At 40.4% G+C, this 14,284-nt stretch overlaps 1 protein-coding gene across 1 annotated transcript in view; it reads left to right on the forward strand.

Annotated features, from left to right (window-relative positions):
- Positions 1 to 14,284, forward strand: part of cog6 (component of oligomeric golgi complex 6) — an 87,517-nt gene that overhangs the window by 39,919 nt on the left and 33,314 nt on the right. The window contains 4 exon segments of the mRNA XM_042334026.1: positions 10,816 to 10,927; positions 11,029 to 11,111; positions 11,886 to 11,956; positions 13,586 to 13,679. Of these exon segments, the coding sequence (XP_042189960.1) occupies positions 10,816 to 10,927; positions 11,029 to 11,111; positions 11,886 to 11,956; positions 13,586 to 13,679 (360 nt within the window).

A 14,284-nucleotide genomic window follows, 5' to 3' on the forward strand; every position in this document is an offset into this window, starting at 1 on the left:
CCACAGAATCCCCATCTGCCAGCAGATTGAATTTAATATCCTTGTCCTCACATTCAGATCCTTCCACTGCCTCACCCCACCCTGCCTCTATAGCCTTAGCACCCCAGCAGCGATCGGCTGCTTCGTGTTTCCTGCCCGTCCTGCTCCACCTTCGGTGGGCAAGCCTTCAGTCATTCTGGCTCCACTCTCTGGAACTTTTAAAGTCACTATATAAATGTAAAGTTATTGTTCTTCAATACAAATCAAACCAGCTCCGAGGAGACCCTACTTAGCTTCCCCAAGGAGTAGAGAGGGGTGCTGAGTTACTTGATCTCAGCCATGGTGCCATTGGTAGGTAAAATTATTTGATGTTTCAATTCTACTAACCAAGGTAAGGGATTAATCCGGACAATTAGAATTGAAACCAGGTATTCCACTCTTGTTCAGTCTCCATTACCTAGAAGGAATGCATATGTTCTGAAGACAAGTGAGGAATGGACTGAGTAGGATATGGGAATACATTATTGATCAGACTAAATGCATCAATGATTAACACAGGGAAAACAGGGATATACAGGACTGAGCTAGAGTCCATCTGTTTGATGTGAAATTTAAAAACATTAAAATGTCAGACTTATTGACAGTTGCCACATAATCTAAACATGTAATGTACTAATAATCATAGTCTATATAGTCTGACACTCTAGTGCATTGCTGGGGGTGTGCTAAATTTGTCAGAAGTGCCGTCCTTGTGGTGAAATGTTAAACCAAGATCCTGTCTCCCTTTTCAGGAGGACATTAAAAATCACATTACATTATTTGAAAAGAGAAGGGAGTTTCACCCAGTGTCCTGGTCAACAATTATCCAAACAAAATAAGTCATTCACTTCATGGCTGTTTTTGGGATGTTGCTATATGCAAATTGGCTGAGGGTTTCCGTACAAAATGCACAGTCTAGACTTTACAGTAAATCTTGTAAAGTACCTTGAGTCATTGCTCTGATGTGAAAGATGCTACACCAAGTGCAAGGATTCTTTTCAATACTTTGCTGACATTTACTATCCAGGCTCACGTATGAACAATGAGTGAGAAAACTAAAGGGGAGAAAAGAGAAAAATCTAAACCAGGCTGTTTTCACACATTGATATAGGAGTAGACGTGGATCAATGAAAATGGACAAAATAATAAGGAGAATTTCTTAATGGGACATAACTGGGTTTGAAATGGGCTCATTAGTGATTGTTATGTCAATTTCTGTTACAACACTACTGATTAAGTTACTGGGGATGTGATTTGAGGCTGAAAAATGTGGATTTAATGATCTTGTCTCGAGAGAATGTTCATGTGATACATCCCAGACTTGTCTCTTGGAAATCTGGTGCTTAAGTCTATAAAAGCTTGTTAACACTTTGAGTGACTTTGGACTACAATTAACTATAATGAAGGAAAGGGGATGGTTGAAGGGAAAAGGGTTGGAGATTTTTTTTAGAAACACAAAGCTGTCAGAATGTGGAATGTCTTCCTATAAATGGTCGTTCGAAGCGAAGTCCATAGAAGCATCTGAAAGAAATTGCATACTTGCGAGAAAATTATATTTTAGGATAAGTAGAAAGAGCAGGGGAATGGGATTAGTGAATGGAAAAATCAGTGGGAATGAAAGCACCAGCACAGATGTGATGAGTTGAATGCCTTTCTGTGATGTAAACATTCTATGTATATGTTTGACTATTATGGATTAATACAATAGTAAAATCAGGCTTAAATATCTTTAAACTATTTAATGTTAATCTCCATACATGATATACTTTTTTTGAACCATAAATTCAAGATTTTTTAAAAGACGATAATTCTAAATTCACATTTTTTGTTCCTATTTTCTTTTGTCCTTTCCTGAAAGTACTGACATTCTGGCATGCAGTTCCACAGGCACCTCGGGCACCTTGTCAAGTGGTCATTCTTCATCTGTGAGCACAGACAGGTAGTGGCGGCAGACTGTTTGACTTGGGGCAGGCAGGGGGACCGTTACAAATGAGCTAGACATGCCCTCACTTAAGCATCCGCACAGTCCACACATTTTTTGGGGTTAGCTGGGTATCTGGTACATGCAGGAAACCCACCATCATGCTTAAGAGTATTCAAACCAAACTGAGAATTGCATGCATTCCACCTACGCATGGATATTTATTGGAATGGAATGTGCAGCCTGCACAGTCCACAATTTTGGGATAGAAAATTCGACTAAATTTCTTTCAATGACCCCCCCACCCCTTCCCCCCATACAAACCGCACCCACCCAGGGATGTTGGACAGTTTTTGTGATCCTACTTGTGCCGTAATTGAGATTATAAATTGAACATGCGGTAATCACCAACTTGTCAAAAAGCTGTACCAATCCAAGATCTGTTTGGAGGCACACACACTGAAAATATAATGAGAAAAAACACAGTTGATGCTCGCATCCAAATCCTTTTCGTTTGCCAGAGTGACAAATATTCCTCATTATTATCTTCCATCAGAGTATTGATAAAACAGGTGGTGACGCAGAACCTGTAATTACATTAGACCCAAATAGCAAACTGCTTTGTTGTATTCCTTAACTGTGCTCCTGTCAGATAACTTGTGCTGGCTTATAAGCCCTTCCCTTTTGCATAGGCTGTTCCTGGCAGCTGGGAGTGCATATGCTTTGCGGAGATTGTGCTGGGCGAATTAGATAACTATCCATCAACCTATCTTCTTCGTGTGCTAATTTTAATATATTTATAAACCTCACAGCAGTAGCCTGGCCAAAAATTCGACATATGGGAAGATCAGGTTATTAACGGGATTTGGACGAACCCAATGACTTTGTTAAAAGGTATGCATCAAAATACTTGAAGCCATCTAGCAAGGAGTCAAATTTATTTAGCTGGTACATCTGCGCTTTCTCGGGTTACAAGGAAGCAACTGCACATTAATCTGAAATTGATGAGACCTTTAAACGAGCAGTAGGCTGATTGGGAGACATCTTGCTCTCTTAACACAATCCTCTCACTCCCACAGGATTGAAATCAGCACAGACAGATGGCATGATGGTCTCACCTCTGTTAAGTGTTCAGATTTTTTTTTGCCAATCTCAGATGAATAGCTTGGTTCATAGCGTAAAATTGATTCTCCCCCCCACCACAAATGATGGACTGTTGAAGGATTTCCCAGTGACTTTCCCAGGCGATCCTTCTGCCCTCCTTTTCTACCAGACATTTCCTCTGTCCAGTGCTTGTAATTGCTCCCATTGAATCTTCTCTTCCTCTCCCAAGATTTTCTTCCAATTTCCCTACAGTTTAATAAAGCCCAAAGCTTGGCATCGCCTAACCTCTTCTTGATTTTATTATTACTCTTCTCTACAAATAAACAGTCACTACACGTTGCAATAAAATCCTGTGAAGCACTTGGAGACATCCTGACCACTTGATAAGACATTATATGAAATGTAAGGATTATTATGTGTGTGTATATATATATACATATAGTAAGCTCCAGCACGTCACTTACATATGATTTTTTAAAAAAAAACATAATAGAACCATTTCTTTATCTGAACTGCAACGTAACATGATCATGTGGATCACAGTTCAAAATTAGCACTAAAGAGAATATGAAACTGGTGCATTTGTACCTGGTGAAAAGCTTTCTTCAACAACAACAACAGATTACATTTGTTTAGTGCCTTTCACTTCGGGACGTCCCAAAGCCTTGGACAGCCAAAGGATTTGCACCTGATTTAACTGAATGAAATGTAGCTTGAACAGAGAATGTAGCTTATTTTTTTTCTACTTTTCTCACCTACAGATGGCTGTGACAGCCCTCTGGTACCTCATTCAATTGTGTGAATATTGTTTTGGAAGGCTTTGTTTACAAGGGGAATCATAGCTGTGGTCCTCGCTTAGCATCCACACAAGCACACTTTGCAGCATTGGTCACAGGAAAGTAATCAACACTGGGAGTTTTGGCTGCACTCATTCCCCCTCCATTCCCCTCCCTGGTTTGGGAGCACTGAGGCCGGTTGCAATGCCCCCAACCAGCTGTCCTGGCTTTAGCGTAGCTATTTCGGCAATGACCGGAGATTTGTGTCTGCATTGCACAGTACCACACCCAGAGGGTGTGTAAACCCACTAAGCAATCAGCTAAGCCCTTCGATATAATATATTTTAAAAAATGAATTTACTTTTTCAAACTAATAATTTTATAACAGGATGTAATGCTAGATGAAAAAGGACCAAGGTCCATCTAGTTCGCTTTCCACCTTCCTGGCAGTCGCATGGACATATGTCCCAAACTTCATACATGAGACATGGATCATGTCTCATCTTTCATTCTCTCAGTAACCCAGTTTTCAAAACAAAAGTTTTCAGCAGCTTCAGTATTGATAGCGCAGAGCTCCCTGTCAAATCGCACGACTGGGAAATTAACCTTCACTTGCCCTACTTAATATTTTCTCTCGTGAATGATAGATTGTATCCAACGTTCTGTGCAGTGCTCAACTTAATGCTTTTCAAATGCCTACATGAGGTCAGAGTGAGAACGTCTGTGAAAATGCAAGGGTTCAATTTCTTAATTAATCAAGTTAGCTTTTTCTTCCCTTTTCCGGATCTTAAAGGGGAGGGCACGTCTGAATACCACACTATTGCCAGCTGAACTGTGTCCTATTCCTTTCTCTCTGCTCCCCGAAGTCAGACATTTGCACTGTGTGGTGCAGCTTTGCAGACACCAGCAGCTCCCCAATACCTCTCCCAATGGGCCTTTCATCATGTCTGACCCCAGACAAAGGTTTCTATTATACACCATGAGTAAACTCTATATGAATACGGCTGTATTAAACACCACGTGTAAATAGATGTGTGCAGATTTGTTTGTATAACATTGACTTCATTTCTGCTCAGTTATATTTTGTTAAGTGCTTAGATGTGTATTTTTATATGAAAGGTGCTGTATAAATGTTATAAAAGTTGTTACTGTTATTACCCAGGCATTACCGGTACCCTGAATCATTTCATTAACAAAACGTAAATTAATTATCTTAATTATTAGCAGTTGCATTGGTCTTAATAACAATTTAGGAGAAAATGTGTTATAGGGAAGTAAGTACAGTTAGTTCCAAGTTGTTGTTATATTAAAGGATATGAGGAAAAGGCAGAGAAGTGGATCCACAATGATAGAGTAGCCTTGAATTGAATTAATAAAATGGAAGAACAGACTCGAGGGTCAAATAGCATGCCCCTGACACGCTCATACTCATAATAGGATGAGGTAAAATGTTTCCCTCCTCCTTCGAGACCCATCTTCCTGACTGTCCAGCGCCTTGGAACGTCCTCCTGACATGAAAGGCGCGATCCAAATAATAATAATAATAATCCTTGCATTTGATATAGCGCTTTTCATGTCGGGAGGACGTCCCAAAGCGCTTCACAGAACACACTGTAAAGTGAATTGACTGTATATTTGTGGGCGAACGCGGCAGCCAATTGCGCACAGCAATGTCCCACAAACAGTCGTAGATTGAAAATGACCAATTTTATTATTGTTTTTGGAGAAATTATTATTAGGCTCTGTGTGGAGTAAGGAAACTTACCCAAGGTTTCGCCCTGACCTGCCTGGAATTGAACTCAGGTCTCTCGCTTGCAAAGCGAGTGCTCTAACCACTGAGCTACAGGACTCCAAAATGTAATTTGTTGTTGTTGCAAAGCCTTGACAAAGAGTTAGTTGCCACTGCTACTGTATTGATAATATTGTGGTAAGAAAACAATACAAGACATACTGCTTTAAATAGCTTTATGCAAGCAAAGTTCTGCCTCCCCTCCATTTCACTAGACTTGCCTGATTTAATTTTTTTTAAATTTAGACAGAAAATATTGACTTTTATTTTACCTTGATTTTTAAAAACATTTTTAATGAGCTTTTCATAACCAGAAAGATAGCTGACTGGATCATGTTATGTTGTTGGATCATGTCGTCGCCATGGATATCAATACCTGCGCAGCGCCGGAAATGATTTCATGGTGACCTTCCGGCCTGGAATTTGACCATTTTTACCAGTTGAAAACATTAAAGTTGGTGATTCATTTTCCTCGGTTTTCATGAGAACGTTCGAAAAACCATCATGCCAATTTATACCATTTTTAAAGCGGAAACTGACAAGCGTACCCAAAGCCTACGTTTTCACTTGTATCCCTTGTGACGTGAATCTTTCTCCAGCCCCAGCAGTTGTTTTAACAACATTGTTAAACTCCTTCATAACTGAAAACATTAATTCTATTTGGGATTTTTCTGTGAAGCCCAGTGCCTTTCTGTATTTTTGTTGCTGTGCTAAAGTTATTGGTTTCATAGGTGTCCAAGGTAACACCAATCTCTGAAAACCTTTCATTTAAGATATGGAGTCTTGTAGCTCTGTGGTTAGAGCACTCGCTTTGTAAGCGAGAGACCTGAGTTCAATTCCCGGCAGAGGGCGAAACCTTGGGCAAGTTTCCTTACTCCACACACCTAATAATAATCCCTCCAAAACCAAAAACAATAATAAATTGGTCATTTTCAATCTACGACTGTTTGTGGGACACTGCTGTGCGCAATTGGCTGCTGCGTTCGCCCACAAATATACAGTCAATTCACTTTACGGTATATTCTGTGAAGCGCTTTGAGACGTCTGGAAGACCCCCAAGAAAACTGCCACTAACCACAGAAGCCTCAATTTTATCTCATAGTTTCTGCAAATGCAACAAATTATATTGCTTCAACTGTACTTATGCACTAGTTCAGGAATGCCTTGTAAAAATTACGACACATGAGTGAGTCATGAATGATCCATTGCTTTTAAACCCATTTTGACAGTTTCTTGTGCCCACTGTTTTTTAGTTGAACATTGATATTATCCTGTGTAATGCTTTCAAGCATTTTCCAGAATCAGATATCAGGCTAACGGGTCGAGAGTTTCCATAAAGGCAATACACAATGAGGATTTATGAAAGACGTCCACAATTCGCTTAAAATTTAATTATATTTCACATAGTCTTCAGTTGGCTGGAAAGCTAATCATGCAGAGGGTGGAACTTTGATCCAGTGTGACTGACAGCAGTAAATCAGTCAATTAAAGAGTGCATCTCGACAGCCTACACAGTGTGAATAATAATGACCGATCCTGGATGCTTTCCCCCCCACACACCTTCCTCCTCCCTCACAGTTCAGCAGCACTGAGGCTAGCTGTTTCACCCTAACAGCAGCTGAGATCTGGTACATCAGCACACATCAGCGATCAGTCTGTATAGCGCATTTTGCCCACAAAATATACAGTCAATTCACTTTACAATATATTCTATGAAGCACTTTGAGATGCCTCGAAGACGTGATAAGGCGCTATGTCAAATGCAAATATTATAATATTATTCCATGCTGAGCACAAACTTCCCAATTAAAGCATGAGGAAGCTCTTTTAAAATATTTATTTTCATTTTATAGAGCCTCGGTTTAAATTTGAAGTGAGGCTGGAATATTAATAGGTGATTAGTTCAATAAATCTGACGTGTCAGCCAATTAGATTATATTAGTGCCTCTATAATAGCTAAACTCTGGTACCTGAAAAGAGGGACATTTCAGCTTTGTGCTGCCTTCACACTGAAATTTGTGTAGTTTCTTTGATTTAATTTTCTCTTTTCCTTCCCTCCCCCAAGTTGCATTGTTTCTTTCTGGGCAGAGCAATGCAGCCCATGTAATGTACAACCAAAATGCATTATGTTCTTTATTTAGCCCGATTTGATTGTTTTCCTGGTGCAATTGTTGTCTTGACTGGTTCATAAGCCTCCTGCCTTTAGAATGCTTCAAAACTTAGAACTCTTGTATTTTACTCAGTCAAATGATCTGTTGTGCATGAGCTTATACAAATGCAACTAGCGTGTCAAATTCACAGCATGCCATAATGGAACATTCTTCGAGCTGTATCTTAAACGTGCCAAGTTAAACTTGAAGTAAAATTGGCCTGAGCTGTATTTTGGTAATCGTGGCCAGTCTTTATTTGTTATACTCTGAGGCACCGGGGTGATAATCCCAAAGAACAGAGTACTTTTGTATTGTGCTGGAGAAAAAAGAAAGACCTATGTTTCAAGCAACTCCCAAATGAGTGCTCGCACAGTGGAATCCTATTGCCTTGGAAACTTATTATAATTGTGGATCTTTGGCTCCACTGGGTTTCTCCTGAGAATATAAAGTGGGGTTGTGTTCCTGCTTCTTTCCTGTGTAGAGGTGGCAGTTGTCTCAAGTTCCCATGTTCGGCAAAATTTTGTTTTTGTATGGAGAGCAGGTTATGAAAAGGGAGTTTGTCTTTACATGCCAATGTGTTTCTAATGTGACTGCAGTAATTCTGGAAACATGCTGGACTTTCAAGTCCTTTGAAACGTCTCCCGACATGAAAGGCGCTATATAAGGTACATTGTACTAAATAGAATTTCTGATGTGAAGAACAGAGAAATATTATTTTTTGAATTCTGGTAATGGCATACAGTGTTACAACAAGTAGTCAAGTCTTTTATTTAATAATAATCCTTTACTTGGTAAATAGAATAAAAGGGGATTTCTTGCCTCTGGGTCAGAAGGTTGTGAGTTCAAGTTCCATATCAAGACTTGAACTCATAGTCTAGCCTGGCATTCCAGTGCAGTTGTAGGGTAGTGCTGCATTTTCAGAGGTGTTGTCTTTTGGATGAGATGTTATCCCAATCAGGGATAACCTGAATGTATAAATTTCAGGTGAACACCGGCCAATTTGCCTACAGAAATATCCCACGAACAGCCACAAACAATTTTATGTGGGTTATTGTTGGTCAGGATACCGTGAGAAATTCCTTTCTCTTTTCATAGTAGTGTAATGGGATCTTTAAAATCCGAAAGGATTATTATAGTTTGATTTGAAAGAAATTGTGATTTACTGAACATTGCTGCCACCACCTGGATTCTTTGCAATGGTACAAATTACAGCATGAAAAACAGTCGGCAAGAAAATGTGTGTGACTGGTTTTGAAACATACAAAATGACAGCACTGACAGATTTTGTTTGGTATTAATTGACTCAGCAACATACAGTGTAAAATAAGGAGAGAAGTGAGAAAAACTGGCCAGAGGCATGATGAAGTAGAAAGACAAAAGGAAACAAAACAAAATCAGGGACAGGTCAGTGAACAGCGACGAGGACAGTCCTATGGAGCAGGAGAAGGGATGGGAAAACATGAGCTGAAACCAAAATAAAATATAAGGCAAAGCAGGAACCCTAAAGCATTGGAATAGAACCGGTGTTATTCAATAGGAATAAGAATTTTACAGTGAGTAGCAACGCACCATCACCTTATGACTGTGTAAATTCTTCATGTAGATTAATTAGATTGCAATTTGAAATGGTTTGAACCAACCACCTCCTGACTCCGGGGCAAGAGTACAGTAGAAACTTGATTTGCAGTCACCTCAGTAACCCAGCCACCTCACAATTGCGGGCACATTTTCACAGTCTCTTTCATTGTCAACATTAAAAGATAGGCTGTCTTCTTCAGTAAACCGGGCACCTCACTATTCAGGACAACGGTCATTGATTGCGGCCACTACAAGCATCCTCCTCCCTTACAAACACCCCACTCCGCTACTAACCTGTACACAGTGTGCTCGGCCTCGGGCTTTTCGCTTTGTTTGCTCGACGTGTGGCGCAGGAAGTATTGGGATCACGAAAGCGGCGCGAGCGGGAAATGAACTTCGCCCGCGGCCTAACTTGAGCTACGGACAATTCTTGGTAAGTGCCACCACGGAAGGAGTTGTTCTTACGTGAGAGCCTGGACTTAATGAAAAATCATAGACAGTTAGCTGTGAGCTGTGGCTTTGGCAGAACACAAGTTGGATGCATTCTCAAAAGGAAGGCTGAATACATGATGGCTTCTGTTTTAAATGTGCCAATGCCTTTATTTTAATGAGATGGCAAAGGTTGTTGATAGTTCATCATCCTCGCCCATTACCAATGCCCTTAACATTACATCAGTGACCTGAATCACCCAACCTGTTTCAGTAATCACATCACCTCACTAAGTAAGTCACTTTTGCCAAGTCACTTGAGTGACCGGTTTAGTGAGGTTCTACAGTATTGTCAACTCAGCCAGGCTGACACAGTTTAAATAAAAAAATATTGTTCGTACAGGGAAATGGACAGGTACTGAAAGTCAGAGGTTCGAAAGGATATGGGGATAGGGCAGGCAGTGGGATTGAAAGTACAGCTGGCTCTGAGAGATGGTGCAGACTTGATGGTTGAATGGCCTTCTGCACTGTAAATTTCTAATTGTATGCAGTAGAAATACTTTAGAACGCAGGTTTGTTTATGAGAGGTGCTCTGTTGGCCTGGCCTAGCGTTTCAGATCATTAGCAATGTCACTTGCTGTGTTTGTGCAGCAGCAAAATGTGACGATTGTGGCAATTGTGAAGCGATTTAAAAGGGAGAGTGAGAATATTGGAATTGATCGCTTCTGCAACAGAGAGCCAGACCATCTGATAGGCATACAGCTGAGTGAGTTTACATTAATTCTAACAAGAAGTGCGTGAACTATGTATGAGTGAATGGCCTGCTTTTATATCTAAATGGAGTTCATTATCAGAACCTGACACTTGTGAAAAAAGAATGAATTTGCATTTTTACAGTGCCTTATATATCAAACTACCTCAACACTTTGCAGTAATGTCAAGTGTATTGAATGTTTTTGAAGTGGAACCTTTTTGAAGGGTGATTTTTGCACCGTCGAACCATGGTGATCTCTGTGATCTAATGTTAGTGATTTTGTTTCTTTGTTACAGTCAACGGCTTGAAATCCGAGCCCAGGTGGCAGATGCCTTCTTGTCCAAGTTTCAGCTGAGTCCGGATGAACTAAATGTCCTCCGAGGTACGAGAGAGGGACCGATCACAGAGGTAAGTTCACCCGTGATTCCTTTACAAGGTCGTATCTTCAGAAGCACTGAATGACAGATAGCCTTAAACATTGTGCGGTTTAATCTTTGATGCACTTTCAGGACTTCTTTAAAGCTCTTGGAAGAGTGAAGCAGATTCACAACGATGTTAAGGTTCTGTTACGAACAAACCAGCAGACTGCAGGGTAAGCTATGATTTTGTTCAGTGCAGACAGAGACTTGCGATTTCCAACACCGTGTACCAAATTACTGAAAGCTGTTCTAGGGCAGAAGGAAGATGGTGTAAAGGAAAATAAATAGAAAAATTTAATTTGCAGGATATTGAAAATAAAAGAGAAATACAATATTGTGGGTCAATCTGAATGCCTGTTTCACTGCTCTAATCACTCTATTCAACTCTTTATGTGAATAAGAGGTATGGGGAACGGCAGGTAGATGGGACTGAAAGGATTGCTCTTAAAGGAGTCAAGACCATTCATCCAAATTGCCGCTTTCTGTGTTGTAAATGTTTATGGTTCTAAGCATCTGAAAGAGAAAAATCACTTTACCTGAAAGAGGAATCAGTCACTGTTTTATGTCTGATCTGACATAAAAGCTCAACATTTAGTGTGAAACAGATTGAATTATTGAAGCCGGTCATGGTATTTCAAGTCAGTTAAAGACTACAATTTGTTTTTTTTAAAAAATCACCGGCCTTGCCCTGCTCATTGTGATGAGTTTCATTCATTCTCAACAGAGCTGCACTGAAGAGAGGTGTTCAATCTTAGTAGTGCCAGGAGAGGGTCCTGGCAGAACTGCCTTCGTGCATTTGAAAGAAATCTGCTTCCCAATTTGTCAGGACAAAGAGTGGCAGCTTTAAAAGTTTATGTTACTTAGACAATCCCAGCATCTTACACTTTGGAAGAAAAAGTGAGGATGCAAAAAGTAACTTTTACAAAATGTGTTTATCTCTTCCAAAGTCTGGAAATTATGGAACAAATGGCCCTTCTCCAGGAGACGTCATATGAAAAGCTTTACAGGTGGGCACAAGGTACGTTGCCAGAAATTGCATATAATGTGAATAATCATCCTTACATTTGATACAGCACCCTACGCATTGGGAGAACATCTCTTAAATAGGCAGCATGATTCTATAGTTCACACATCAGAGACTCTGCCGTGCAATGTTAGCAATGTGAATATCTAATAATAATAATCCTTGTATCTGATATAGCGCCTTATCACTTTGTTGAGACTTCTCAAAGCGCTTCACAGATTGTACTGTAAAGTGAATTGACTATATTTTGTGTTTCTTAAAAAAAATTTATGAAAGTGAACAGACTATTTTGGTTGGTAAGTGATTTGAAAATTGACAGCAAGAACAAGTCATGTTCCAAGGCCTCTGTGGCTAATTACTTGTTGGTGGACAAAGAGTGCTATGATGTGTCACTAATAAACAAATACACCAAGGTGGACACCATCATCATTGGACAATCATTAATAAAGCCCTGAAGGTTTTGCAAGTTGTGTGTTATCTTTCAGAAATTTTACTGGAATGAGGGAAGCAATAAATATATGGGGATTGATTTACAGACAAAAACAGGGTCTCTCCCTTTTCTTGTCCTCTCTCTCTCTCCCCCGCTGCTCTCCCTCCTCTCTCGCTCTTTCTCTGCTCTCCCTCCTCTCATTCTCCCCCGTCTCCTCGCAATCTGACATCTCTCCTTCCTCCTGTTCTCTCTCTGACCTTCCACTCTCTTGTCCCCTCCTTTCATTCTCACTGGCCCCAAGCACCCTCCTTTCATTAAAACACAAAATGCTGTAGATGCTGGAAATCTGAAACAAAAACAAATCGCTGGGAACACTCAGCCTAACTTGCTGAGTGTTCCCAGCGATCTGTTTTTATTCCTTTCATTCTCACCTCCTTTGAATAATACAAGTTTGTGAAGAGCTCCAAGATGTTATCCTATGTGAAGGGTGCTATGTAATCATCCTTGTATTTTGTAATTGATCTTCGAGTGTCAAAGCACTTACAGGATTTTATGTAAAGTTTAATAATGCGGTATTTGTAGGCAAATGCAGCAGCAATTTGCACACAGGAGTGTCCCACAAACAGCCTTGAAGTGAATGACTAATTTTAACTGACGCATTGTTGACAATGCCACCAGGAGAAATCCCGTTCTCTTCGTGTAGTGCTCTGGGATCTTTAACCATTGGTTACTGATATTTACCTGAACAGGCAGATGAGATTAGTTTACCATCTTATCTGAAAAATGGCACCTCTAATGCAGCCCCTCCTCCAGCACTGTACCAGATTGTCAGCCAAGACTGAGCTCAGAGTCCCGATGTGGGGCTTAAACCTACAACCTTCTGACTCAGGCGAGAATATTATCCACAGTCAAGCTAACACACTTTAAATGCAAGTTCTTATTCACACAGGGAAATAGAAAGTTAGAGACTTGAAGTATAGGGATAGGGTAGGGCAGTGGGATTGAAACAACAGCATGTTCTGAGAGCTGATGCAGACTCGATGAGTCGAATGGCCTTCTGCTGTAAATTTCTATGATAATTCATGAACTTTGAAATGTTTGCATCCAACTGAATATGTATTGTAAAGAAATGTATTGCAACAGAACAGAAAGTCATTCCACTACTCAAAAGCTTTTGTCACTCTTCCTTGCAGGTGAATGCAGAACTTTGACCCAGGAATCCTGTGACATTTCTACAGCACTATCTCAGGCTATGGAGGCTCTGCAAGACCGGCTGGTACTCTACAAGTTAGTATTGTTTTCACCTAATTGGTCCAGGATTAAAGTCACTGTATTCCATTTATTGAACAGTTTGAAATGTAAACGAAAATGAATTTTTGCTCTAAATTCTGTATTCGGTCATGATCACTGTGCTTTTAATAATCCTTGCATGTCAGACCTCTCAAAGCACTTCACAGAATATTCTGTATTTTATGGGCGAAACTCGGCAGCCAATTACGCACAGCAGTGTCCCACAAACAGTCGTAGATTGAGTGACCACATTTTTGGAGGGATTTCTACTCCAGAAAGCAATCCCCTAATCGACTAACAACCGGGTTCCTACTTACTGGTGGGCAAACAAAGGCGTGTGGAGTAAGGAAACTCGCCTAAGATGTCATCCCGTCCTTTTAAGAGTGAAAGATGAGAGCAGCTCTGATGGTGCACTGGATAGAGCAGTTTACAGAGCAGGAGCTCGCTGGTTAGGGTTCCTACTCCTTCAGCACCCTCTGGTGGTGCAAGAATGTTGGTGGCAGCTGGGTGAGGAGTTAGGCTCATACGTATTATCTTCTCCAGTCGAGTGGTCTACACACACTCAATGCCAAGGCTTACACCTAGTATGGAACCGTATCTGA

Source organism: Callorhinchus milii, unplaced genomic scaffold (assembly GCF_018977255.1).
Source record: "Callorhinchus milii isolate IMCB2004 unplaced genomic scaffold, IMCB_Cmil_1.0 Scaffold4, whole genome shotgun sequence".
Lineage (NCBI taxonomy): Eukaryota > Metazoa > Chordata > Chondrichthyes > Chimaeriformes > Callorhinchidae > Callorhinchus > Callorhinchus milii.